Source organism: Streptopelia decaocto (assembly GCF_964273445.1).
Source record: "Streptopelia decaocto genome assembly, chromosome: Z".
Lineage (NCBI taxonomy): Eukaryota > Metazoa > Chordata > Aves > Columbiformes > Columbidae > Streptopelia > Streptopelia decaocto.
The window spans coordinates 53,539,363-53,566,327 of record NC_138657.1 but is presented as its reverse complement, the minus strand read 5'-3'; the positions used below and the strand labels follow the sequence as shown (position 1 = coordinate 53,566,327).

General features: G+C 39.4%; 2 protein-coding genes across 2 annotated transcripts in view; one reads left to right on the top strand and one right to left on the bottom strand.

The window, feature by feature from the left end:
- The window catches only part of ERCC8 (ERCC excision repair 8, CSA ubiquitin ligase complex subunit), a 32,555-nt gene extending 25,013 nt beyond the window's left edge, over nucleotides 1-7,542 (bottom strand). The window contains exons 1-4 of the mRNA XM_082074611.1: nucleotides 7,375-7,542; nucleotides 6,440-6,535; nucleotides 6,189-6,290; nucleotides 529-652 (exon numbers count right to left, since the gene is read on the bottom strand). Of these exons, the coding sequence (XP_081930737.1) occupies nucleotides 529-652; nucleotides 6,189-6,290; nucleotides 6,440-6,535; nucleotides 7,375-7,451 (399 nt within the window). The 5' untranslated portion in view covers nucleotides 7,452-7,542. The remainder of the gene's footprint in view (nucleotides 1-528; nucleotides 653-6,188; nucleotides 6,291-6,439; nucleotides 6,536-7,374) is intronic.
- A 44-nt stretch (nucleotides 7,543-7,586) lies between these two features.
- The window catches only part of NDUFAF2 (NADH:ubiquinone oxidoreductase complex assembly factor 2), a 58,978-nt gene continuing 39,599 nt past the window's right edge, over nucleotides 7,587-26,965 (top strand). The window contains exon 1 of the mRNA XM_082074609.1: nucleotides 7,587-7,780. Coding sequence (XP_081930735.1) covers nucleotides 7,654-7,780 — 127 coding nt within the window. The 5' untranslated portion in view covers nucleotides 7,587-7,653. The remainder of the gene's footprint in view (nucleotides 7,781-26,965) is intronic.

Sequence of the window (26,965 nt, the reverse complement as noted above, 5' to 3'; positions counted from 1 at the left end):
ATTTTCTCAATGGTTTTCCTCATTCTCCGAGAATTTTTAGAAATGCTGTCTATAGTGCTTATGACAGCAGAATTTTGGACCTAATGATGCTGAACGTCAAGACCACCCATGCTTCAAAAGCAGTGTTTAGGCCTTGGTTACTAAAAATAATTAGCCCTGCTGTACACTACCATTACAGCCAACAATCCCCAGGAACAAACTTCAGATCACTCCTTGGTAGACAAGTTTACACAGCATAAATTCAAACAACTCTATTCTTGTTCACTGCAAAAGCACAAAGGAATTGTCCCAAGGGTTTCAAGCTCTCATACAGTTTAGATATTCACATCTTCAGAAACAGACAGGTACAAACCAAGGTATACATGGATGCCAGAACCACGGCACCCTCTTCTGCACCCACAGTTCTAGCCATCAGCTGTTTTTCATCCTTCTGGATGCTTGGTCCTGTTGAGCTCTGGGTGAACTGCCGATGTGGAATGAATAATACGTATACAAAGAAGCCTGCAAGCTGTAGAAGTTCTCTCTTACTTGTAAAGTTTGTGTGTCCCATATTTTCAAGGTTTTATCAAATGAGCTTGATGTAAACATGCCAGTGTCATGAGGATACCACTGGACTGTCTCCACACTAAATCTATGTACATCAGGATGGCTCCTGAAATCAAGGGAAAGATTCCAGTGGTTAGCGTCTTTATGATCTTCTTATAATTGTCTTGATATTCAACAACAAGTCAAAAACAGAGTTTAAACACTTTTTCTTTTAATTTGTAATGAAGTTTTCAAGAAGAACTAGGTGTTTTGATATCTCAATTCTCAATCAATCAACAATTACTGTGAAGAGCTGTCATTTCAAGAAACTATGGGTTAAGACACTCAATCTGAGGCATAAAAGGCACTAAAGGCTTTTGAAATGTTTAAATTCTAATGTTTAAAGATCTAATGCTTAAAGTAAGGGCCTAACACTACAAACCATTCACGCTTGTGGAATCACAGTCTTAGAAATGTATCCACTGAACAATACAATCACATATACAGGTCAAAAAAAATACACGATTATTAGCTAATAATTACAGCTGCACAGTCAGTGGAAATTCATGTATACTGAAGTGACCAGGTAGCAGTGGACTGAGTTACTGAGCTAATTACTTTCACATTCAGAAATGAAGGAGGAAGAGCAATATGAAACTTTAAACTCAGTTATGCATAGTAACAGAATGCAATATAATTAATAATACATTAACAGAGGTTGGAAGACAGGACATGAGAGCCAATCTTGACAGTTCCAGGACACAACTCAACCAACCAAGCTCTGAACTGATACCTAAAATCAGTAATCAGAAATAAGTCTATATGAATATGGCTTATAGATTTTAGGCATTTACTAAGTTAATAAGGTTCAAAGATGTTAGGTGTTAGGCACTTGTAACATTAAGTAACAAGAAAGGTATTTAAGATAAGCAGGAGAAGGTTAGGAGACAATGCACTTGCTCCTGGAAGATAAGGTGGTAAGACCAGTGTAGAGTCCAGCTTGAGATGGGTTACTACTATCTCTGCAGTTTCAAGCCGAAAAACAAAGGGACTGTGCTTGCCCAGAACCTGGGGTCAAGCAGCAGACAGCTTGAGAAAGACTTCTTACTTCATCCGAGAACCCTCAAAAGACCACCAACATATTGAACTACATATGTGCAAGGGACGTTTACATGTGCTAAGTATTTCCAAGAAGTGCAATGAATATGTATGATCAGTGTGGATATAACCTGTGCCTGGGAATTGTTCAGGGCCCCCCTTTGGCAAAAACTATTACCATGGGAACCAACAGGTCAATAAAAGGTGCCTGCTTCTAAAATTGATTTGGTTTTAAAAGTTTCTTCAACTAGCTGATTTATGGTATCAGAACAATACAGGTCATTTCACATGCCTGCTAGTCCACTCATACTTGAGCTGAATCCACATGGATCCAGCTTCAGGGACCAAACCCATTCGCCCAGACTCAGAAGTACCATGCTGTTGTTGGTTAACCTTAGACAGCTACACACGACCACAGTCACTCACTCCCTCCGTCCCTGCAGTGTGATGGGGAAGAGAATCCAAATGGCAAACACAAGACGAGAAAACTTGTTGGTTGAGATAAAGACATTTTAAAAAGTAAAAAGAAACAAAATTACACAACCCACATAAAAAGGAAAAACAAGTGATGCAAAAGCAATCCCTCACCACAGCCAGACTGATGGCCAGCTAGATCCAAGCAATGGCAACCTCTGAAATCCCCCTGGCCCACAGTATGTATGGTATGGAAGGTAGAGGTCCTCCTTCCCCTCTACTCCACCCTGGTGAGACCACATCTGGAATACTGTGTCCAGTTCTGGGCCCCTCAGTTCAGGAAGGACAGGGAACTGCTGGAGAGGGTCCAGCGTAGGGCAACAAAGATGATTACGGGCGTGGAGCACCTCCCTTATGAAGCAAGGCTGAGGGAGCTGGGTCTCTTTAGTTTGGAGAAGAGGAGACTGAGGGGTGACCTTATTAATGTTTATAAATATATAATATATAAAGGGTGAGTGACACGAGGATGGAGCCAGGCTCTTCTCGGTGGCAAACAATGATATGACAAGGGGTAATGGGATCAAGCTGGAACACAAGAGGTTCCACTTAAATTTGAGAAAAAACTTCTTCTCAGTAAGGGTGACAGAACACTGGAACAGGCTGCCCAGGGGGGTTGTGGAGTCTCCTTCTCTGGAGACATTCAAAACCCGCCTGGACATGTTCCTGTGCAACCTCACCTAGGCGTTCCTGCTCCAGCAGGGGAATTGGACTAGATGATCTTTTGAGGTCCCTTCCAATCCCAAACATACTGTGATACTGTGATACTGTGATGGAATATCGATATTCATTTGGTCAATTCAGGTCAGGTATCCCGGCTGTGTTCCCTCAAAGCTTCTTGTGGATCCCCAGCCTACTCATCACAGGGGCAGAGGGAGGAATGGAAAGTGGCCTGACACTATGCAAATTCTGTTCAGCAACAGCTAATACATCAGTGTGTTATGAAGACTGATCACAAATTCAAAACATATTACCATACAAGTTACTTTGAAGAAAATTAACTCCATCCCAGACAGACGCAGTATATGTGGCTCCAACTGCAGCTAGTGAAGGGCTCACAAGCTTTCTTCACTTCAGCTCTTATCTTTGCATTGTTTTCTCAAGTGCCCTGGCTTCCAAACCATAACTATTGCAGTGGTATAATTGTGTAGACACAGATGCAAATCTTCTGTATAGATCTGGCACTATACCTAAAGCTAATAAACCTCCCTGCTTGAGTCGCTAGAAGGCACATAAACCAGCACTGACAATGTCAAGTGAGAGGTACTGAGCAACTACTGAGCTTAGTTTAATAATTCCTGCATTGCTCATCTCTGAGGCATATGCTGGAGCAGCCTGTTAGTTTGCCATGGTGCTAAAAAACAACTGTTTTGTGCACTTATCCTGCATTGGAGTCAAGCTAAAAATCTTCAGTACCTGCAGTGCCAGGAAATCAAGACTGACTCACTGTGAACTTGCTCCTGCAAAGGCATCTGTATGCACTGTGCATAAAAATGTGAGCACAAGGAACTAATTATCCTGGTACAATGCATGTAAGTTCGCAACACTGGACTGTGTTCAGCACTGCACTGGAGCAATCAGTTCTGCCATTATCCAGGGGGCTGAGGAATGAATGGAAAAACTCTTGGGTAGCTCTGAAGGAATCACCTTTGATTCATAAAGGCTTAGCAGGGGTCACATGCCATTCAGCCTGCCATCAGGTTTTGGGGATATATGTTATTCTCAGTTCATTCTATATGCAGTAGTTTCCCCCATTACCCAGAATAACCTAATCTCTTCTACCAAAGAAAAACGCAGAATTAATTCTATGGATAGTAAGGTCACTACCATTCATTATTCCTAGACAGGTTTTGAGTAGAGGAGACTACCTTATACACAGCATCAGTTATATATTATCTAGAAGGTGACATTGTTCAGTTACTCTCAAATGGCAGTTTTTGCCACAGGACACCGTGGACCTTATAAAACCATAAGTGGAACAAGTTCTTGGTTTTTGTAATAGTTGCCCTAAATTCTAGATAAGAAACACTGGGTAAATGACAGACTATCACCAGCAATTATCTCCTCTAATGTTTTGAACTACCGGACCCTCAGCAGTCCCAGTTCAGTCAATTCAGAAACAGCCTTAAAGGTTTTCTACCAAATGCCTACCCTTCAAGCAGCTTTGAGAGCAGAATTGTTTGTGCCCTGCAAACCTGGAACACAGGCAAACTTTTCCAAGGCACTCAAAGACATGAGCCAGATAGTCACATGGGAAGTATTTCTTACTGGTAATTACAAAATTAATTTATGATGTCAGGAACTCTGCATGAATAATATCCCAATAGCTGAAGCTATATCTGTAGCTGTTAGCTAGAATAAGTATCTAAAACATACTAGGAAGCTACAGGAATACTGAGAATAAATAACTGAGGCAAAAAACCTATTATGTTTACTTTAAGTGATAATAAGGCTAAAATTTAGAAAACTGTTTTACACAAAATCAGATTCTACTAGTATGATTTATGCCTCTACTCAACTGATAAGAAATAAACTATGCATCTACACAAAATCAGATTCTACTAGTATGATTTATGCCTCTACTCAACTGATAAGAAATAAAATATGCATCTACACAAATTAATACCTACTCAAGAAAAAAACCTACCAACTAACTACACTCATAAACAAAATTTTCAAGTATGAAATACTTCTACTGACCTAACTGAAGTTAACAATGGCATGATTTTAGCACAGATTTGCCAGTTTTTATGTGTCTTCGCAGCACGTATTTCTTCAGTTTGCTACATCTGTTCCAGAATTAATTTTGTTTTTGAAATTTGGGGATGTACAGTCATTACTTGTTCTTAGTTATGATTTTAATTAGTTTTGTTAAAGAAGTCCTATCCATCAACACTTACCAAATGTAGCTTACTTGCAGTAGATTCTGTTCCTACGCGTTTGTTTTGATGCATGGTATATCACACTCTCTCTTTCTTGTGGTCCAAGATACCATTTAAGCCTTTTATTGTTAAAAAACTTTTTTGTTATTGTGAATCTTACTTATGAAGGCCTTGGACCTCAAATAATTTGAAGACTGGGGAAAAACTAAGGGGAAAATGTAACTACTAATCTTTTATGTAGTAGGATGTATGTTGGTACGTGCCTCAGATTAAGTCCTAGCCTACCAGATAACCTTACCATGTAAATACAAGGAAAAAAACAGTTGTTGCTAGAAGACTTAATACCCATAGCAGACAAATTTATACTGTCTGCAAGAAAAACCTGACAAATCAATACAGGCTTTTAGTTGTTGTGTAGATTACACACAGTAAATACACTGTTCTTCAGAAAAATATGACACAATTTTGTCAGTAACATTTCTGTTTTCATTCAAACATGTTCTTAAGAAGTTTTGTATTACCTCAGAACCTGCTGAGTTACTTGGTTAACTTAAAACAGCAATTAGTAAAACTAGAAGAAGGGAGAAGGAAAATAAAACCAACAACTTCAAATCTATATTAATTTTTTTTTCCAATCAGATGAACAGGATTATGCAAACATTATTTTCCTTTTGCTTAAACACATAATTTTTCAAAGAGATATATATCATGTATATATACTTGTGGGATACATGGAATATTTCTACAACAGTCCCAAAATTACTTTTTCATAGTTACTGGCACAGAGTTTGCAAATTTTAACATGAAAAAATAACAAAATTCACAGGTGAGGAACTGTGACCTGGAAGAGGGTTGGAGGTCTTTTTTGTGTTAAAAAATGAAATTGGAGTACTAAGTCTGACTTTTCTGTGTGGTCTACAGCAACACAAGCTGTTACGTATATCGTAACTGTTAGACAATCAAGAAAAAACAATTAGCTCCTGCTACTTAGTAAATGGCAGAAATACTCACAAAGTTTTTGTTTGTTTGTTTGATTGATTTTTTCATAAAGCCAAATACGATAATGAATCATGCTAGCCTTCAATGATTTCTGGCACTATTTCCTACAGTCTTTTTATCCTAGAAATAAGAATGCACATTAATTTGTGAGTTTAATGCTAGTCACATAAGAGATACCAATGTGAACTTCTAATATAATTTTTTACTACCTACCTTCCCACAGAACAAAGTGCTTTACACGTGTAACTTGGTTTTCTGCTCAGGTTTTCAAGGTCATAAAGCACTATAACACCATCTGACCCACCGGATAACATGCTGAAAGTGTTAATAAAGCACACAAGTTACAACACTCATTATCTCAACATTGTTGATAGAACTGACTGTTCAGCAAGAAAATAAACCCATAATACCAAAACACAGTGAAGTTCTCATACACATTTTTACCAAATAAAGTATATACTTACTATCTTCCCTCAACAGGCTCAATATCAAGGGTGTTGACACCACTTCCATGTATCCTTTCAACATCTCTATCTTTATTTAATTCCAAACTTAGAACCCTAAAAACAGTAACAACACACACAAAAAAAGAAAAACAGATACATGAACAACAAGAACAGAATTGCAGAATGTTACTATGTAGCTCTGAATAACTCAAACTGCAGTTTCACTCTTCATCAACGCATTTAACCCATTCCTGTTACTTTTTGCAAAACTAGACTTGCAGACATGATACAGGGCTGGAAATAACTCCTGTGAAGCTGGCAGAAAAAAAATATTTTACTCTCTAAGTTGTTTGGAAAGTAAGAGAGAAATAAATAAGTAAAATTAGCTCAAAGAAATACTAAAACTGCATTTGGGAGTCAACATGTGAAACAAAAAGCAGAATGTATTAGACAACACCAATTAAAAGGAACTTTAAGAAGCAGTTGTTGTAGCTGCAACTTAGAAACTCCATCATGTATCATCCTTCCAAGCTTCATCTTACTTGGAACTATAGACACCTTGTGGACAGATTAATGTAGTTTAACAAATTACAGTGTTTCCTTTAAAGAAACAATACTGTGTTTTCTGTAACATTAAATAAAACCACGACAGGGAGGAGGGAGCCTCTGCCGGGGAGCCCGAGAGCTCCCAGCTTCCCCCACTGCGGCTCCCCGCGCCCGGAGCGCACAGCGGGGCAGCGGCAGGGCAGAGCTCGGCTCTCCGGGACGGAGCGGCAGCGAGGGCAGTCCCGGGCTCCACATCAGGCCGGCCCGGCCTGGGCCTGGAGCGGGCGCCCCGCAGCGCGGGGCCAGGGGCTGCAGCCACCGCCTCGCCGGCCTGCGGTGGCCGCCCCAGGGCCTCCCCGCTCCGCAAGACCCCGCGCTGGGCCCGGCTCCCCATCGGCCCTCGCTACCTCCGGGTGGACTCGGCCCGGCGCAGCCGCACTGGATCGTCGATCCCGGCCTGACGGGCCGAAATGAAACCCAGCATGTCTGCCCCACGGAGCCACCGGCCGCCGCTCCGCCATCTTAGGCCAGGATTGGCTCGGGGCTGCCCGACTGCCACCAATGGTGAGCGGCGTTGCTGGCATGCCGGTGGCCCGTGGGCGGGGTCGGGCACACGCCGGGGCGCAGGTGCGCGCGGGGCGGGGCGGGGCCGGGCCGGGCCGGTTGGCGGCGACCTTGTCCGCGGGATGAGCGCGGCCTGGCGGGCCCTGCGCGCGCTGCGCCTGCGGCTCCTCGGGCCCGACAAGGAGCTGGTGGGCACCGACCAGTTCGGCAACAAGTACTTCCGGGTGCCGCAGCACGAGACCCGCGCAGGTAGGCCGGGCGGGGGCGGCGGGGCTCGGCGGGCCGGCGGCAGCTGGAGCCGAGCGCGCGCACGGAGCGGTGTCTGCCCGCGGCGTCTGCCGCCGCTGCGGGGACCCCGGCGGAGCGCGGCTGGTGCCCGTGTTGCTGCTGCCCGCGGTCAGCCAGGCGGTTTGGCGGGGGCGGCGGCTGTCCGGTGGCGAAGATGGGAGGCTTGTAAGCGGAGGAAGGGTCGCGGCTGCCGGGGGTCGCTGGGTGGGCCCGTTCTGTGCGGCTCGTTTGTTCCTCATGAGGCCGGTGCTCTAGCGCAAGGAAAAACCCACGGCTGTCATCACCAGACTTCAGAGCGGAGACATCACTCTGTAGTAGGAAGGCAGCAATAAGCAAACTGACTCTTCTTAATAATTTAGAGCACTTTTGGATAAGTTTTTAAATTATTTCCTGTGTGTATGTTTGCTCACTGCTGAGGAAGAACAGCCTTCTAGGTTACTGCCTTGTGTTCCAGGAGTCTGGATGCTATTATAGCATGTTCTCACATCATTCGTTGCGGATGCTGCTGTTACCCTGCGTATTTATGTATAATTTATGGAGGGTTGCTTCCCTGGAGGAGTCTGAGTGCACATGGTACAGTATGTTGCAGTACTCTTTCCTCTCCCCGCTAAGGCTTGTTTCTCTGCTGTGCTCCACATGTTTTGTGTGACCACATCAGCTAGAGCACCCCCAGATTTGGAGACTTTCTACCCGAGTACAATGAGAAACAGAAAGTTTGAGGCTGTGCAGTCGCCTAAGTCAGTGCCATTCCTAAAAGGAAGGGGCACACACCTTCCATTCAGAAACATGTGATGTCTTCTGGAGTTGTTTTGCCTTAAGAGCTGTTCTCTTGATCTATTTTGATGTGCAACTTCACAAATACCTGCCAGTGACTTAAAGCAGGTCTGCTCAAACAAGTGTCCCGAAGGGCAATGTGCATGCCCTTTCATCAGCAGCATCTTTTTCCTCTGAGTTAATATCACAGTGTAACATTTCCAGGCTTTCTCCATCTTGCTTTCATCTTTTCGTCTTCTCATTGTTGTGGTTCATGGTGACTTTGAGGGCTGTACAAAAGACTGTGTCTTCCAGCATACAGGAAGCAGCAAAAACTACAGTGTGGTTTCTTGTGTGTCACTACTTCAGTGTCATTCCGTATTTACCACTGAAAATGACTTTTTTTATCAGAAATGCTCTCAGAGTTTTTCTTGATATTTAAATGATCTAAAGAAACCTAATCCGTTAGCAGAATGAAAGAACTCTGAATGAAGTAGGCAAGACTTCCCCACAGGAAAAAGAAATCAATGGTGATTTTTTTTTTCATTAGAGTGTTCAAACATGGCATTTTATTCTGTTGATTTGGTCTTTATTACATTAATTGATGGAACTCTAGTGTTAGAATCAGACGCCCTTGACTGTGAGTTGCGGAATGTAACAATCATTAAAGAGGGAGGGCCCTGCCTTGTCCTTGACAAGGGTTTAGAATAGAAATACGTGGAGCCTATGGTGCAAAGAATTAATGTTCATTTCTGTCAGATGTGAGTTGCTCTCTCCTACACTCAGTCCACAGTCCAAAATGCTCTTGGATCCTGGAGCTTTGTCCACATTAGTAATGAGCGGTAGGAGCAGGTCAGTGGATCCAAGTGGCTGATGCTGAGTTTTCTCATACCTCCATCACATGTGATTCAGAAAGATTACTTCAGACTAAATTTAGCCTGTTTCCCAGGATTGAATGTCTACAATACATGTAGTTGGAAGTTCTCAAAAAGGTAAATGCTGGAGGAGTGGCCTTCACATTTCCTTAGCACCTAATATCCTGTTAATTTTTGAAATGTTTTGTGAGGATTGCTTCTTAAAAAAATCAAGTTGTGCACACAGAAAATGTTTTGACATCCAAATCAGCACATGGTAGATAGAGGCACCACAGGATTCACTGCAAAACCTCGCATGCTCTGAATTGCATTGCTGCTGTAGACAGTCTCACAAATATTCTAAAATGTAGGCTGTCCAGGTCAAACTCAAGATGTAGCAACCATTACCTGTTTGTAGTCACAGAAAAGTTGTCTTGCATTCCTGATTTTGACTGTCTCTGAATAACTAGCTTAGTGAAAGAAGAACTGGTGACCCGAATGTATTTCATCGTGGTGTAGGGAATTATGGTAGAGATGAGATAGAAGAGATAGCTTGCAAGTGTGACATAGTTCTGCTGGGTGAATATGGTTTGGAGATGAAGGGAAGGAAAATGTAAAACTGGAACTCTTTGAATCTGATGGTGTTAATTTTCTTGAAAGAGAGAAAGTGAATGTTGAAAGTCCCTACACTGTAAGAATAAGAAGTTAGTAGATTCAGTAAAGAAAGTAATTGCTAGAAATAGGAATTAGGAGGAATTTAAGTGTCGAAAGAGAGGGGAAAGACCCTGAAAGAGGAACCATTCTGCCCACAGGAATACAAAAGAATTCAGAATTAGAGTAATTTTCTCAAAAGATAGGCCTTTACAGATGGTGGGACTGAAGGTACACTGTGTAATGTTTATCAGGGACTTTTATTTTCAAGTAAGAAGAAACTATAATCCCCAAGTCAAGTCAAACCTTCAGCACTATGTTGAGGTTTGCTCATTTGTAAGAAAAGATAACTGTATTTAATGACATTCTGCAAGTGTTATGTTTAAAAGATTATCTTAAAGGGCTGGTGCTGATTAAATAGTACAACTGCACTGTGCTTGTCATGAGAGGTCCACCTGGATGGAACACGGAAGATGGGAACAGACAGTCTGGTAGTGGTGATTGATGACTCATTTCATTATCTCAGATGAGTATTTTGCTAAGCAGACTAGATTAACCAATGTAATGCATTTATTTTTCTCGTATAACATGCTGTCAGGGCATTGCCATAGCTTTGCTACGTGATGAATTGTTCTTGCTGCAGAACGTGGAGTGATACTTAAAATGTTCTTATTTTTTTAATTGCAAAACAAATTCCTCACACAATTAATGCATTTATTGCAACAAACTATATCTTACAGGAAATGGCTTATTCCATTTTCCTTTGAAAATACTTTATAAGGACTCTTAATAACCAGTTTATTAAAAAATGCAGGAAGATAAGAAGCACTAAATATTAAGATCTGGTATATATTTTTTTCTAAAGGCTGATTAATGGGCAGCTTATATTTAAACTTTTTCAATATCGTCATTTGTACTGTCATCTATTGTAGCGATCAAGAGTTAAAACTAGCACTCCATGGAATACAAGCATATGCAAGCTTTTATAAGAACAGTAGGTCGACAGCAAAAGGTTAGTTTCTTTAAAAGATGATGTATCAGTGCCAAAACCATGGTTCAAGTTTTAAACTTCCCTTTGGCAAAGCAGCAGACTCAGATTTGACTTGTTTTGGAGTTGCAGCCTACCAGGAGCATCTGGAAAAAGCCCAAAGTGTTCTGTATCTGTAGGTTTTTATGTGTTGAATAAACTCTGTGTTCAGGGGTGTATGTGGCCTCAGCCTCTGATAAGAGCTTTGAGCAGGAAACTGCCAAGCTAAACACCTTTCTCAGTATTCCTGTAAATACCATCTTAAACAAAAGTGGCATTACCAAGTCTCAGTTGTAAATTTTGTTGCTAATAACTGAGTGTAAGCACTGACTTCCATGGAAAACCTTTTGTTTATCTGAAATGCCTACTTGGGTTCACATAAAAGGCCTGTTTCTTGTGGACTTTTTTCCTCCAGAAACCTGAAGTGTGCAAATAAGAAAGAATCTACATGAAGATACTAATTGCTCAATTGCCTGAGACACGTAGGATGTCAGAAATCTTACTGAATCCAGACTTCAATAGAAATAGATAAATTTTAGTGGAAGTTAGAAAAAATTACAGTTCTGTTGAGATAAAGGAATCCTCTGGGATTGTAGCTACTTGTTTTCTGTTTTAGATAGCGGCATATTCCCTTTCTGTGCATCAGAAGTGAGGAATGGAATTTCAGTTTTTCCCACAGTTTGCTATAAAGTAAAATTTTATGTCAAAGACTAGACTGAAAAATTCCTGTAATGCTTTGTGGTGAACAGGATAGAGTGGAAGGAACACCACCTTATCTCCACTTCTGAGGTGGAGCTCCGTTTTTCTTTCGGCTTAGAATATTACTTTTCTCACTAGCAGGAATGAAGTCTGAGGAAGAGGCAGAAGCTGATTCCGATTGTATGAAGCATTCATAAACTGATTATCAGGTGTTGCAGATAATTCTCCAGAAAATTGGTGAACACACACACACACACACACACACACACACACACACGTTTTACAAGGTAGTTTTTCAAGTGTTGGTGGAAAACTAGTAAACTTGTCTTAGTTTACATGTCTAGCTTTAAGATACTTAGGAAACACAGAATTTGAATTTTGGTTAATGAATATGAAACCAAATTTTAAAAGATTCTGTTAGTTCAGATATGGAAATAAGTGTAATGAGAAAGCATTCCTTTTCACATAGGGAGTTTTTATCCAGATACACATTTGCATCCAGTGATAGCTGGTGGCTACGAGTTTGTTCGGATGGGGGCACCATTGTTTCAGAAACAGTGCATGATTGCAGCTTGCCTAATGTTCCTTTTGGGTGAGACTGCAGAACAGAGAAACCTAGCTCTAAAATAATTGTGTGTTTGTGTGTTTGTACAAAAATAAAACTTGCATTGCGGACTGCCAACTTCTAGGACAATAATTCTGAAATGACAAAATAGGTCCTCAGTCTGGGTGATGCGTTATGCAACAAAGCAATTACACTGCAAAATGCTCACTGCAGATTATAAAAGCATTAATATTTGAAAAACAGTGTTTAGGTGCAGTTACAAGTTTTTCCTTCAGCTGCCAAAAGTGAATTGACAACTGGCATGGTATATTAATCTTGCTGACTTGAAAACTTGGAATGGCAGTAAGTAGTCATATGGACAGGAAGTAACTTGCATGTTATCTGTTGACATGGCCAGGTTTGATCTTCAGTGTGTGTATTGATATTAAAGTGGAATGCTAATCTTGTTGAATTTTACCTACCAGTGTTAAGTTTTACATGCTGTACATTTTTTGCTTTTAATTATTGTGGTTTTGGTTTGAGAACCTGCTTTGACTCTTTCAGTAGAGGTGGGGGGAGGTGTGATGATTTTGTTTTTTTTGAGGTCTGTTTGATGGCCAAAAATCAAATAGTAAAAAATATATCTTCTTAGTTTCCTTGTGTTAATAGCTTTCTTTTTACTGTATATAGAGAATGGAGCAATAAATTGCTGGCTAGATGTGTGTTTTTAATAGCTGGAAAATAGCATATTTGATTTTGTAAATCCTGCTGACTTAAACAGCTGCCAGCTGCGGAGTGCAGAATATCAGCCCTTTTGGTAGTTGTTGCAATCATGTTTCTTTAGGCATGTCTTTTCTAGGAGTTAAAATAACTTCAGGGTACCTGGGCTGTCTTGTTGAAGTTCCTTGCACTTTGTTTTCTTGCCTGTATCTCCAAAAGTGGTGTGACTCACCACTGCCTTGTAAGTTGTCACAGGTGAGCCTGTTACAGGTTCTCAGTGACGAGAGAACGACAGCTGCCCCAGAAATAGAGCTTATGAAACTGTGAGCAGATTTGCCCATATTTCATCCTTGGAACGTAAGAGTTATGAGTTTTGCAAACATGATCATTATATCAATCAGGATTGTTTGCCTATCATCATACCTGCTCTATGGCTAAATTCTGTCGCTTTTAGTTTCATTATCCTGAAATACAAGGAGACTTTAACTTATTTTTCTGGTTCAAAATGAGGGAAAAAAATGGTCATTAATATATATAAGTACAGGTCACCTCCTCTATATAAAGCTTTAGGGTTTGAAATTATAGTGGCAAACTAAAGAACAGTAATAGGCTTGAAGTATGTCTGTTGGTGGTACAGGAAACATTTTCTAGTATGTCTGTGTAATTAATTTGAACTCATTATTTGGATGAATTTGAATTAACACGTTTATAAATACTGTCCAAATGCTTTGTTAATTGTGATTGTCATATGAAAATTTTCAATGTGTGCTTTTGTTGGTACCTTATTTGGTGTATCTTGGTGTATCTTGGTTTATTGCTGTAAAATAAGACTAGAAAGACAAAGCACTTAAATAAAAGCGGAGAGCCTACATTATTATTTTTTAAAATAAGATAGAATAGAAGGGTAAAGAGCTGAACAAAAGAGTGCAGTTGAGAAACTGTAGTAAAAGAGAGGTTAAATAAAAGGAACTGAAGAAGGCTGGCATGCTACCCTGTGGGCCACTGTAACCTTTTCAGTTTCTCCTGAAGAACAGACAAGGTGGTAAGGAATTAGGTTTGACTTCTGCTTTGTACAATAGTATTTTTGTGTTCTTTACAGATCTTTCAAATACCAAATAAAGTTTCTGTCCTAAGAGGCTTGGTAGTTTTAAGGTCAGATGTACAGAGATAAGAGCTTCTTTGCTTTGAGGACAGGGAATAATCAGTTTTATGCTCTGCCTCTGGGTACAGGAATTACACAGAAAGGAGGAACGCTTAAAAATGAGTGTGACAAGTTGAGGAAATGGAAATGATGACATAGGAAGGTAAGATCTCAGCTTCTAGGTATTCATATTTGTAGCTATGTGCATATGAAACTGAAGGTGTTATCATTTCACCCTTGAAGTGAAGGATGATTTTGGCTAAACTTTTCTGTCTAGGTCATCTCGAGGCACCACCAGGGGGAATTATAGTCTGTATGAAATCTGCTTCTGATCAGGAGAGGCCAAAGAAAGGATGCATTCTGGCAGACTTCTGCAGGTGGTAGTCAGTGCTGTAGGAGTTGATAGGGTCACAAGCTTTGGAACTTACGAAGCATGTGGACTGATTGATGTTTTATACCTGTAAGAGGGATGTTGAACTCAGGGATGGGGAAAAGTTGGTCCATACAACTACAACTGGGAAGTTTGAATGGAAATATATATAGCGCTGTGCAGCAGCATGACCCCTGCAATGCCTGGGGAGTACCCTGAAGATATAAGCCACATCTTATTTTAATCTGGCAGAATTAATGCCCTTGAAAAGGGCTTAAATCTGGTCACCAATATCCAGTCGGAAAGTGAAAATGGATGTCAGTGAGAATGGCATTGCATCAGCCAAAAATGTTATTGATTGTTACAGTTAATAGAGAGAATGGGAGAGAACAGTTATATAAGGGTCCATTGCTCGCATGTCATCAGTATTTCTACAGGGATGTTGTTTGGAAGCATATTGGAAGAAAATGCCTGTTTGGTAAATATGTGCTTCTACATTAGTAGCCTGTATACATTGACCTGAGTCTAATTTCAGCAGAACTTCCTATAATGCAGAATTTCCAAACATCATATTTTTTAAAGCAGCTTAGACTTCCCACACCCACAAAAGTGGGAATATATATTCCTGTTAGTCATTTCTTCTCTGTCAGAAGGTGGCAAAAAGGTCCAGGACATAAATTGAGGCTTTTCTTCCAGTGCTGTGGAGTAACTGTTTATTTTCTACTGAGGAATCTTAAATTAAGATGATCTAATGAGGTAGCTTATAATGGCAGAACACTACTGGAATTTCCTAGCCTCACAGTCTTGCCCACTTCTTTTTTTGGTTTTATCCATAAACATGATTTGTATTTTTTTCTACTTTTTGCTTAGTGTATAGCAGTGGCTCATTACTATCATCAATAATACTAAAATTTAACAGTTGTAACAGGAAGATACTATGTAGTGAAGAATTTAAAATAAAGTAGTTGAGCTCAGTTGCTCCTTCATATTTTGTTGTGTGGAAAATTTAACGTATCTCACACTTCCATTTGGTCAGAAATACTCCTTGTCATGTTTTGCTGTCTGTGTCGGGATGTACCACTGCAAAGGCTGACAGCAGCCAGGGTGAGGTTCCACCTGAAATGGGAGGAATTCATTCAGGAGCATAGTTCATGTTTGATTAGTATAAAGATTAATCATGTAGGTTGATAATCAAATCTCCCACTGCAGTGTTCAAACTTAAATGAGCTGAATTGTTGGTGTTGTTTCTGTCAAAGTATGGAGCATAAGAGAGGAACTGAACATTTTTTTAAATTCAGTACCATCAGTACAATAAAATAGTGCTCAGAGAAGACTTCCTTTTGTAGCCTGCCTGCTCCTTCTGGACACTGCGTGGTTAGGAATTGAGCAGGGGGGTAGTAATGTTCCCAGTCATGCAGAGTGGCAAAATCTATGGCTTCCAGTGGGATTGCAGGCAGTTTCCTGAAGCAGATCCATCCAGCAAGAGGGTACTGAAAGAACACTTGTTTTGCTTCTGTAACCAAACTAATAACAAAAGATTTATTTTTCTTTTTTTCTTAGGAAATGACAAATTTGGAAGACAGAGCTTACAGTGTGTGTGGAAAGAACATGAGCAAATTATTAATGAAAAGACCTTGTAATTTAAAAAAACTTCAAAAATAATTGCTTGAGATAAGCCATGTTTTTGGTGGTTCTTGTGAGGATTTTATTCCATGTTTCTGTTTGCTTGGTTCCTGGATCACTACTTCACTTCAGGTCATCTTGCGTTAGGTGTTGTCTCATTGGTGGTCCTGTGCCCTCACTCAAGGTAGTCTTTCCTGCTACTTTTTCTGACCAGCATGAGGCCAGGGCACAGTGAGTTCAGTGTTAGTTTAATTTAGTTGTGTCTAAAAGCTTTTATCATTTCCCTATCAACAAGCATTCATTCTGTGTTTAAAGAAATGAAAAAAAAAAAAAAAATTAGTGACAAAGAGCTTCATGCTACATGAACTGTGAAATGTTCAGGTCGAGCAAGAGAGATGTGGTTATTACAAGGAAACTCCACAAAGACTGCTTCAAAACTTTGGCTGAAGAGGTGTTACTGATTAGCATTCAGATTTTGTGTACTCGTACTGGAGAAGTGGTGATTTTTTTTAATATACCAGTTAGAAATTGAAATATTGAATGCTGGTGCGTATAGTCATCATGATATTGAACCAACTGAAAATTATTTTAAACTTCAGGTGAACTGATCTTTTAGAAGCTTTAAAAAAGTTTGTTCTGATGTAAACAGCCTCTAATTGTGAGACTATTAATGTTTCAGCTAGTGGTATGACTTTCATAAGAATATGTAATATATCTTTTTCTGGTTTTAGTGAGTCAAGAAACGTTAGTTAATAAATGATAACTTGAGTGTGGCCAACCCATCTGTTATGCTTTCTTTTTTACTGTATCAGACTTTGAAAAAATGGACTTGGACTGTTTTTCCTTAAGAAATGAGAAGAAACTGATTCTATTGAAGTAAATGACAGAACCTCTGTTGCCTTCCAGAATTCCACCTCTCTTTTTGCCATTCTTGCAAGAATACCTACTGAGAGTTCTGTATGTAAATGTCTGTTTCATTTAATGTATGTGGCATGTGTTGGATTTTGAAATTTCAGTCATCTCAAGTCAAAAAGACAAATCGTGTAAGCCCTTTTCTGAGCCAGACCTGGAAAATAGACATCTCCGTGATTTGGGTCTGACCCAGATATATAATGGCATGGGATAGATTCCAGAAAACTGGAGCCAGGATCTCCTGTGAAAGTAAAGGTGAAGTGGGTTGACTCAGTTGATTCATGCAAGTTTGCCATTGCTGAAAGGGAAAGATCTTGTTCTTTCTTTACCTTCTCTCCCTCAAGCTGGTGGTGGCACTCATGAGACCTATTGCTGCACTGGTTTAACTCAACACAGTAGAAAAAAGTCAGCAAGTGGTCCCATGAGCTATAAAGCCAAGGCAAAGGTGGAATGTGGAACCTCTGAGCTAGCAGTGGGGTTTGAAGGTTGGTGACTATGGGTGGGGTAACCTGAGAGATGTGCCAGGGGAACACATCCCACCTTCTACAAGCAGTGTTTTTATAGGATTACTTATGAGATTCTGATGTTTTTTCGTGTGTGTTAGAACAAAACACGGATCTTTTATATGAGAAAGAAATGGTGGTATTTGCTGAAATACGAAGTTTAGTGTCATTTGTTGTTATGATCACAGGTTTTTGACAGGTACATTAAACATTTTTCCAGTCCTGGAATAAGCTGTTTTAACCCTGTCACCAGAAGAGAAGATTGCCAAATTGAGGTTTTTAGCAGATTTTATAGGAAGTTTCTCCCACTGGAATCTCTGCTAATATTTGACTTACTTTCAGCTGGAGCAAAGGTCTGTATGGTCTGTGAGACTTCTGAAAAGCTCCTGGTCAGTGCCAGGCCAGGGTGTTCCTCTGGAAGGAGGAAATAGGTATGAAGCCCCAGTTTCTTTGGGGGCCATATTAATTTTTAGACTTTTGCAACAGCCACAGTATTCCCCAATGTGATTAAGTCTGTCTCCTCTGAAAGGGGATTATAGGCAGACTCTCAAAGGGATATGATTGACTGTTTGGTTTCTGCTGTTCCAATGTGCAACAAGGCAGTTCAGTGCAGTCCATATCTCTGACCCTTGTCTCTTCTGTGTCTTCTGGGTGTTCACATCTTTGTCTCAGTAAAAGAAAGGTGGCTATTCCAAGTCAGAGTTAGAGGCCTTGAATGCCTAACCATAACAGCCTACCGGAATAGCCTCAGTGTATTAGAAATCCAGCAAGAAAAGTGCTAGTTGCATAACTCACATAGTTGCATGGCCAGTTGTGGTATATTTGGTATTTTGCTTTAATAACGTTGAGTCAGCTGGTGAGCAGGCAATTCAAATAAGGCACAAACATGGGTCACTCAAGCAGCCTGGAGCCAGTTGCAGTCACACTTTCAAAAGAAAGAGAGCTTCAACCAGTAACACATCCTGACCTCCTGAGTGAGTGACAGCTGTGCACAGTCTGGCAATCTGGTTTTTATGAATTGTAACTTTGTCTGTGTGTCTCAAAGCTTGTAGTAAGACTATGTGTAGTAACCTTTTGTAAGAAGGATAGTCATAAAAGTATCTTCTAGTAATGCATTTGTAGATTATTAAAGTATACAAGAAATCAGGACTTTTAATATTCGTAATACAAATTACTGTCTCATGACCCAAAAAATACTCAGCATTGAATTATACCACATGGTTGCATAGCTGTAAATATTCTTAGTTTACCATGGGAGTACCTCATCACAAGTGTAATTCTGGGGGAGGGATGGAGAAGGGTCAAATAGCCATGTTGTACTACGCGAGGGAAGATGAAGCTGTCTAAGATACTATTATGCTGGATGTCCATATCTAAAGAATGATCTAAGTTTTCACTCTGTATGTCTGCTGCTATGAAGATCTTGCTGCAGTGGATAGTGGGCTTTACCATGAAGAACAGTAGGAAGATGCAGGTGTGCTTTCCTGAATTTCCCACCTTACCAGCCTCTCAGATAAGAAGAATGAATCGGACAGTGTGTGAAGATGGAAACTGATCGTCAAGGATTTGTGTTAGCTATTCCTTGCTAAAATTTATTAATCTGTTCTGATGGAAAACCTGTTACATTGAATGCTTTTATTTTGACTCAAAACATTTATAAAATCTTCTGCAACCTGAAAAAGTTTATTTCAGTTGTCCTTACTTAAAAGTTTGGAATAGCAAGGCATTTATATAGTAATTGATAGTTTCAGATGGCTTACCAACATACACATACTTTTACTTATGCAAGTTGAATACATTTGGTGCTCTGGGTTGGGGCAAATTTTTATAGCTTGGTCACTATTCTTTAGAAAGGAATGTAATAGAAATCCTGGTACAGTCAAGACAAGCTCCTTTGTCTTGATTGTCAGAGACAGTGATTAAAATACACCAACTTGCAGATTCTGTCCTCTTTTGAGCTGAAAGGGATTGTGTTCTCTCCCTCAGGTCTTCTTGGATCACTGTAGATGTATTACCCTGGGTGCAGATTTCACGAAGGAAATCTTTCTATGGTAGGAAGATATGGCATAATGTGAAGCAGAAGTACGGGTAGCTAAATGTAAATTAAGAATTATGTGGGAGTAAATCATGTGAGCTAGAAGAAACTGATAATCTGTGATAGTTGCACAGTGGAAGCCAAAGGCAGTTAAATGTGATGCTTTGCTCTGTTCAGATGTATAAAGTGTAAATGCAGGCCTTCTTTATAGGTGTGTGTGTGAAGGAAATAAATTTTATATAAATTTCTTTAAAAATGTTTGTATTTGTCATTTTTCTGTTGGCAGGCATATCTTGAGAGCAGTATGGCTTCAGTGGCTGGCTTCCTGGCTGGCCTGGCAGAACAGATGTATTAAACAGTCTTAAGAAAATACTGTTAGGCATTATTTGACACTAAATTACAGCTATGAGGTCATATGTTCTGCATATTGATCAGGTGTGGATTTATATAGGCTGCTAAGTGAATTATAAGCATCTTTACTCTTGTGCTGACATTGCCCAGTGTAATGCAAGAGCAGTGATGATTCCTGGTCATTGTTTCTGGCAGCCCCCTTTGCTGTATATCTCTACCCTTCAAGTGCTTTAAAAAGAAGTCAGGAAATATTGAATACTTAATTTGTTCCTTACTACAGTTTCATTATTTGCAGAGACCTGTTTTCTTTCTCCCATGTTCTACAAAACAAATCTTAAGAAGAAGCACTTCTTTCTGAAACTGGAAAAATGCAAAAGAATTACATGAGGAGAAGAATGAAGTTCAGTTGCTGTGTGGTGAAATATGCTTGGTTATTTCAAATTATTGACTTTACAGGAGGAAAATAGCCTGCTGTAAAGCTACTTCAGAATTTCCTTTAATACTGGGCAAAGAGCAACACCCATCTCCATACTTTTATGTTATCTTTCTGGCTATTGCAGCACCATTTCTCCCATCCATGTAGTTTAAATTTATTTTCAGATATTGTTTTTTTGGTTGGTTTTTTTTTTTTTTTTTGGTAAGTGTATTATGCTTATGAGCTACAAGCCATTGCATTTCTGAATACCTCCTGTCTAGCCAAGTGTCCTGGTTTTGTTACAAACAAGACAAGTTTCTCTTTTAGTGAATTTTCCTTTCAGCTAAAGTCTTCTTAGTAACTGCACTTTTCTAAAGTAGGATACGTTTTGGTAGACATAGCAATGGAATGCAAGGGCGCTGATAAGGATGCAGGTCCCGTAAGCAAGAGAGGCGAGGAGGGGTGAACTGAGCAGGTGACTAAAACTGACCAACTAAGTATTCCATCCCATTCATGTGATACCTTATATAAAAGTGGGAGATCATGACAATCTCGTCCCTTTTTCTCTTCTTCAACTATGGCTGACATCAGAAGACCCTGCTTGCCGTCCCTGGCAACTGAGGCCTAGTGACAGACTTTGCATCCTTGAATCCAGTTCCGGTTGGCTGCAGGGTCCAACCCAGGATTTCTGGGTGCCGGCCCTACAGCTGCCAGAGTAATTCTCATTTGCTGACTTTCAAGATTGATTTTGTATATTTTGTATTATTTTCTACATTTTATTAGTAGCATTAGTAAAACATTTTAAACTTTTTCCCAACTCTCTCACTTTTTGTCCTTCTTTGCCCTCCTATACTTAGTGGAGAGTGGTGGCTAAGGGAGGTAGGAGGGGAGAGGAGGTTAACAAAGCATCTGCCATGGTTTATTGTCGCCCTGCAATCAAACCTTGACACCAAGGCAGCAGAAAAGAAGTTTAGGTTAATTGATACAGACCATATGTGATAGGAGTCAATCTGTTTCAGGCTATAGAAAGACAAAGGAATCATAGAATAATTTTGGTTGGAAGAGACCCTCAAGACCATCAAGTCCAACCATAACCTAACTCTAGCACTAAGCTGTGTCCCTAAGAACCTCATCTATGTGTCTTTTAAACACCTCCAGGATGGTGACTCCACCACTTCCCTGGGCAGCCCGTTCCAATGCCTGACAACCCTTTCCGTGAAGAAATTTTTCCTAATATTCAATCTGAACCTTCCCTGGGTGCAACTTGAGGCCATTTCCTCTTGTCCTATCAGAGAAGGGGACAGTTTGCAGAGGAGTTTGGAAATAAGTAGCTCGTAGCTAGAGTGAAAAATAAAAATTATGTGGAGGGTCTAAAGACAGAATGGAAGTGCTCACACTTTCTGACTAGAAAAGCAATTTTTGCAGCAGTATTATAAATTCATGAGGAGGGTGGGATGCATATGTCATGTCAAGAGAAAGTGATGTCATAGTAACTGAGCCTGGATGTGAGATTTAGCAGTGTGGAAAATCAGGGAAGTTTTATTGAAAAAATCGTAAGTAGAAAGAACCTGTACATTTGAGAGAGATCCTGAGTATAGAGACAAGAGAGGTCTAATTCTAAATATCAGGAAGAAAGGAGAAGCGTGATGGCATTCTTCATCATGATTGTGAAGGAAGGAAGGAGAATAAGATCTGATTTAGACATGCTGATTTTAATATAAAGGTCAGGCATCTATTTGGAGGTGTCAGTCTTGAAATTCTTAGAAGAATTTGGTCTTGTATGTGATGGGTGAACCCTGACTAACCTTGAAACACCTGTGGAGGCTCTTTAGTAGTAATTTGTATCATAAACAAGCAGGGAGAGATTGGTATTATGCTATGGCATTCTGTACTACAAAATACTTGTCTGAAGGGTGTTGTGTTGCAATGATTGCAGTGTCTCCGGAAGTGAAATACAGAAAAAGAAGAGGGGATCAAGGACAGCCAGTGCCAGGAGGCACTGGCCTTGTAAGATAATTATTAGTTACATATTTCTGAGAGCAGCTGTTAGAACAATTGCTGCAAATCCTGTGCACTGGAGTATTCTAGCTCATCTTGCTGTTCAAACTGCTGACGCATCAGAAGAGGCTGGAAGCCAATGAAGTGGCATAAAAGAGAAAATATAACTATAGCAAGAAGGGGTATGGTGGGCGTGTTTTGAAAGCAGTATTGTTGACAGACTATATAGAGGAAGAAATATCATGAAAGACGAAACAAGTGTACATTGGAGATAAGGTGATAGGATCAAATCAGCGATTTTCCATTGTAATGACTATAGTTAGAAAGAAATGGATTTAGAGAGACTGAAAAGGTAAAAAAGCACTTATCAGTGGGACATTAAATGTTGGATGGTGATAGTTTTTTAGGGTTTAGTACATTTATAACTGCTGTTTGAAGGAATAAAATAGTTCAGAGAAGGGGAAGAGAATAAAAATGTGTAATATGCATTTGAGATTTAGGAGAGTCTTACTCTGCAGAGATTTTTGTTTTTTTTCCTCCACCAGATATGGAACGCATATTTTTTCCTCACATTAATGCTTGTTGTTTCTTCAACATTTAGTTTGAAGTATTGCATAAATGTGTAATGTGACGTAATAATGTCAATTTAATCTCTGCAGCATTCAATGCATTGTTTTTTGGGATGTGCACCTGCTGCTTAGAAGGGAGTAGCTTTCAGCTTAATTTGAATTATTTTAAGTATTGGTCCAGTTAACAAAAAGTGAGACACTCCATCTGTTCAGTTGTCATGTAGGAGAATGTTTTATCTCTGAAGCACTTTATCATATCTAAAATTGACAGCATAATATGTTGATATTATTATTATTATTATTATTATTATTATTATTATTATTATTATTATTATTATTATTATTATTATTATTATTATTATTATTTCACACTTCCCCAGGTGGCTCTTGGTACAGTTTTTATTAAAAAGAAGCAATTCTCTACTTTAAATCTCAATCAATGAGGTTTTTTTCTGTCATTTCTGTGGCGCTGCAGTGGCCAGGCAGGTTATGATAGGCACGCAGTACTCACTAGATTTTCCATTTCCTCCTCACACCCTCAAGCTGTGAAGGGTATGGCAACCACTGTGCTTAATTTTAGTAACAATTCAAAAGCAGCAGTAACACTTTACCCCTTTATGAGTACCCTGTTAATCACTAAGTAGTTAGCGTCCTGCAGAAGAAAGGGCATGTGTTCCTTTTCCTTAAGGTGGCGTTGTAAGGCATGTTCCGTGGCTGGCCTTCTGTTGTACTGGAGGAGAACACAGATGTGAAGCTGATATTTCTGTGAATTTAGAAAGTTTTGCATTCTCAGATCGAAGTTTTTTTATTTCCAGAATGTTGTTTTATTGTGAGCCTTCTCAAAAGAGGTTAGAATTTATTTCCCAAGGGTTATTGGCAGACTGGAACTTTCATGTTACTGTAGTTGAAGTTCACACCGTAGGTTAAATGACATCACTATTTAATAATTTTTAAACATTAGCACTTTAAAATGTTGATGATACCTTGAAATATGATGTAATAGAAGACCCCATAACTACTAAGTGAAATCGAAGGTGTTTATAGGAGGTAGTTTCTAGGCTAGAGTTTATAGTCTGTGTGAATAAAATGACAAGCAGTTGGACTGACACTGGCATAATGGAGTTCTGATGCATCTTGTAAATGAGGGAGTGAGGATACAAAGATTCAGAAGTGTTTCTGTAATGTATTGAGCTATTTCAGCTGTTAACTGAAATTTCTCTGAAATTCTGTGAGATGAGATTCTAGAATGCATTGACTATGTATTCAAGCCTGTGACAAGATACGTAGCTGTAGTCCAACTAGATGAACTAAACTGAGGAGAAAAGAGGGCACTAAAATAGAATGAGCGTAGTAAAAAATGTTGGCCTTGCTAATTAGGAAAAGATACAGTGTAAGAAGCCAGCCAAAATATAAAGAGGAACCTGGAGCTGGCTCAAAAGAAAAGATGCTACTGGGGGTGCATCTGAAAATTGGCAATAAGTGTGGATGAGTGATAAACTGCTGAAGATGTATGAGGACTAAAGCATAGTAATTCTGCGTGAAGAAAAATAAAGTGTTACTTACTATAAGGTGGGAGGGAGAATACAAAATGTTTAAAATGCACAATAGAAACTGCACATTAGAATATTTGGATTAGTTTTTTTCAAGTATGAAAAACACTGAAGACCTAACAAAGAGTATGTCTACACCTGACAAGCAACAAAATAGTAGGCTTAAAGGAAAGTAATTGATAGTTTCCTCTGTATCAATATTGATAAGTATTTAGATAAAATACTTAAACGTTGTTTAATAGGTGATAAAGAAAATAGAATGGAGACAAAATTGTTAGAAGATGGCTTGTCTGATGGATGTATGGATTCTGATGTTGAATTAGTCCGACATTTCAGTTATGACTGTGTATCATCCATGGGCCATCCTTATGTGAAATGTTTTACCCTTTTCATGGCCACCTTCCCAAAAAAGAAGGTGGATCTCACATCCTTCCCTCCTTTTCTGTTCCCAGTGTGTGGAAAGCCTTGAACAGAAGAATCCATACTAGGAAGTCCCATATTCCTATTTTCCTTTCCAGTGCTTTCCTTTCTGTACTTTTTCATCAGGGCAGTACTCTGAGCCTACAATTTGTGATGCAGATTAGAAAAGCAACTCCATTTAGAGAGTCTTTAACATCTGTGTGTTTGCTGTCAAATGCCAAATCCTATGAGATTCATGCACTCCTGGGAGGGAGGTTTGTGTAGAGGAGGTACAGTGTCATTTGAAGCAACTGGAAATATTTTTCTGGCGGTGGTGTTTGTTGGTGGGTCTTTGTTTTGTTTTTCTTCTCTCCATGAAGAGAAATGCAAGAAGAACAGAAGGGTGTTTGGGCTAATCTTTGAAGTAGCAAGTGAAAGAAAACGAGGTTTGTGAAACAACCACTGAAACTTGTGCTGCTTCTGGGAGGGACTAGGAATGCAGTTGTAAATATTACTGAGCACAGAAGGCTAGGATTTCATGACAGATACCTAAAATTTAAGTTTAGTGCTTGTCTTGTTACATCAGAGCTGTGCAGGACTCTGCTGTTGTACACTCAGCCTATTCAGGATATTTTTTATGATTGTAAATCTTATTGTTGATCTACTTATTGATGGCAAATATTTGAAAATTAGATTGAATGTGTAGTATCATAGAAAAAGGATAATATGTGCCTGATTATGCATTAACTAGCATGGCCTGACTCCAGATGAGGCTTTCACAACTATCATAAATAATGATATTGGATATCACTGAGCAACATGATTATTTAGATTGCTTTGCGAAGAGTGCAACAGTTCTGGAACACAAGCATTCCAGAAATATGCACACAAATCAGTATTATGCTGAGAAATATTTTTGAGAAACTAGAGATTGACCATGTTTTCTTTTAAAAGATAAACCTTGTGTATATTGGAGTGATGACATGTTATTATAGATGACATTATCCAAGCAATGCTTATAGAATTCTAGAAATATTTTGGTCTTTTTTTGGAAGGATAAAATAAGCCTTTCCATTCGCTTTTTATTTTCAGTAGGGCTTTACTTGATTAATGTGGCAATTTTTCTCTATGGATCCAGCAGCTGATGGAAGCACTCTGTGTTTACTTGTCCCTCATGGGCAACAGAAAAGGAGAGGCCATTGGAAGAAATAAAAGCAGAAGGGAGATGAAAATGCAAGCACATAAGAATCAAGCGATCTCTAGAAGAACAGATAGTTTTCAAGTTGTAATGTTGTTTATTTTCTCCATTCTTGCTGGTGTCCAAGTGCTTCTCCCCAAGCTCTTCCTGAGAGCATCAAGTACAAGGACATCCCACTGGACAACTTGCTGCTGTTGCAGTGTGAAGCTCTTTGTGTATCACTCCCGTCCTTACCTGTTAACATGCTATAAACAATTGAGATCACGTAGGAAGTTTGAAAGCTAATTTTCCCAGAGAGGGCATATCTTTTATGCCATATGGTGGTGAATTAACTGACAGTCCTGCAGTAACAGGTATTTAACTGCTGTATATTTTCTGTTTTGAAAACTATTTATTATGTGCATCACAAGGTGTAATTAAAATTCATATCAATTTTTAAGGAGATGCTTTTAGTGTTTTATAAGTGGATTACCTTACTTAGATTGTCATGTTACAAAATACCTTTGATCAGAAAGTAATTGACAATTACAAAAACCAAAAAGCAGAATCAAGCCTTTTTGTTTATTTTTATTATGCATTTCACTTTGGGCTTTGCTTGCTGCTAATGTTGTCAATTATTATGTTGTATTTTAAAACAAAAATCAGCTTCAGAATGTGGTAGTGCTGCCATAATTTCTAAGCAAATCCATGTTAGATGTCTTGCCATTTACAAACTTTTCCAGTTGCCTTTGGAAGAAGGTGAGAAAAAGGAAATCTTCATGAACTTCTGCACATCTGTGTGTGAGGTGTTATTAAAAGCAAAGCTATATCAACTGTTTAATATTTTTGGCTATT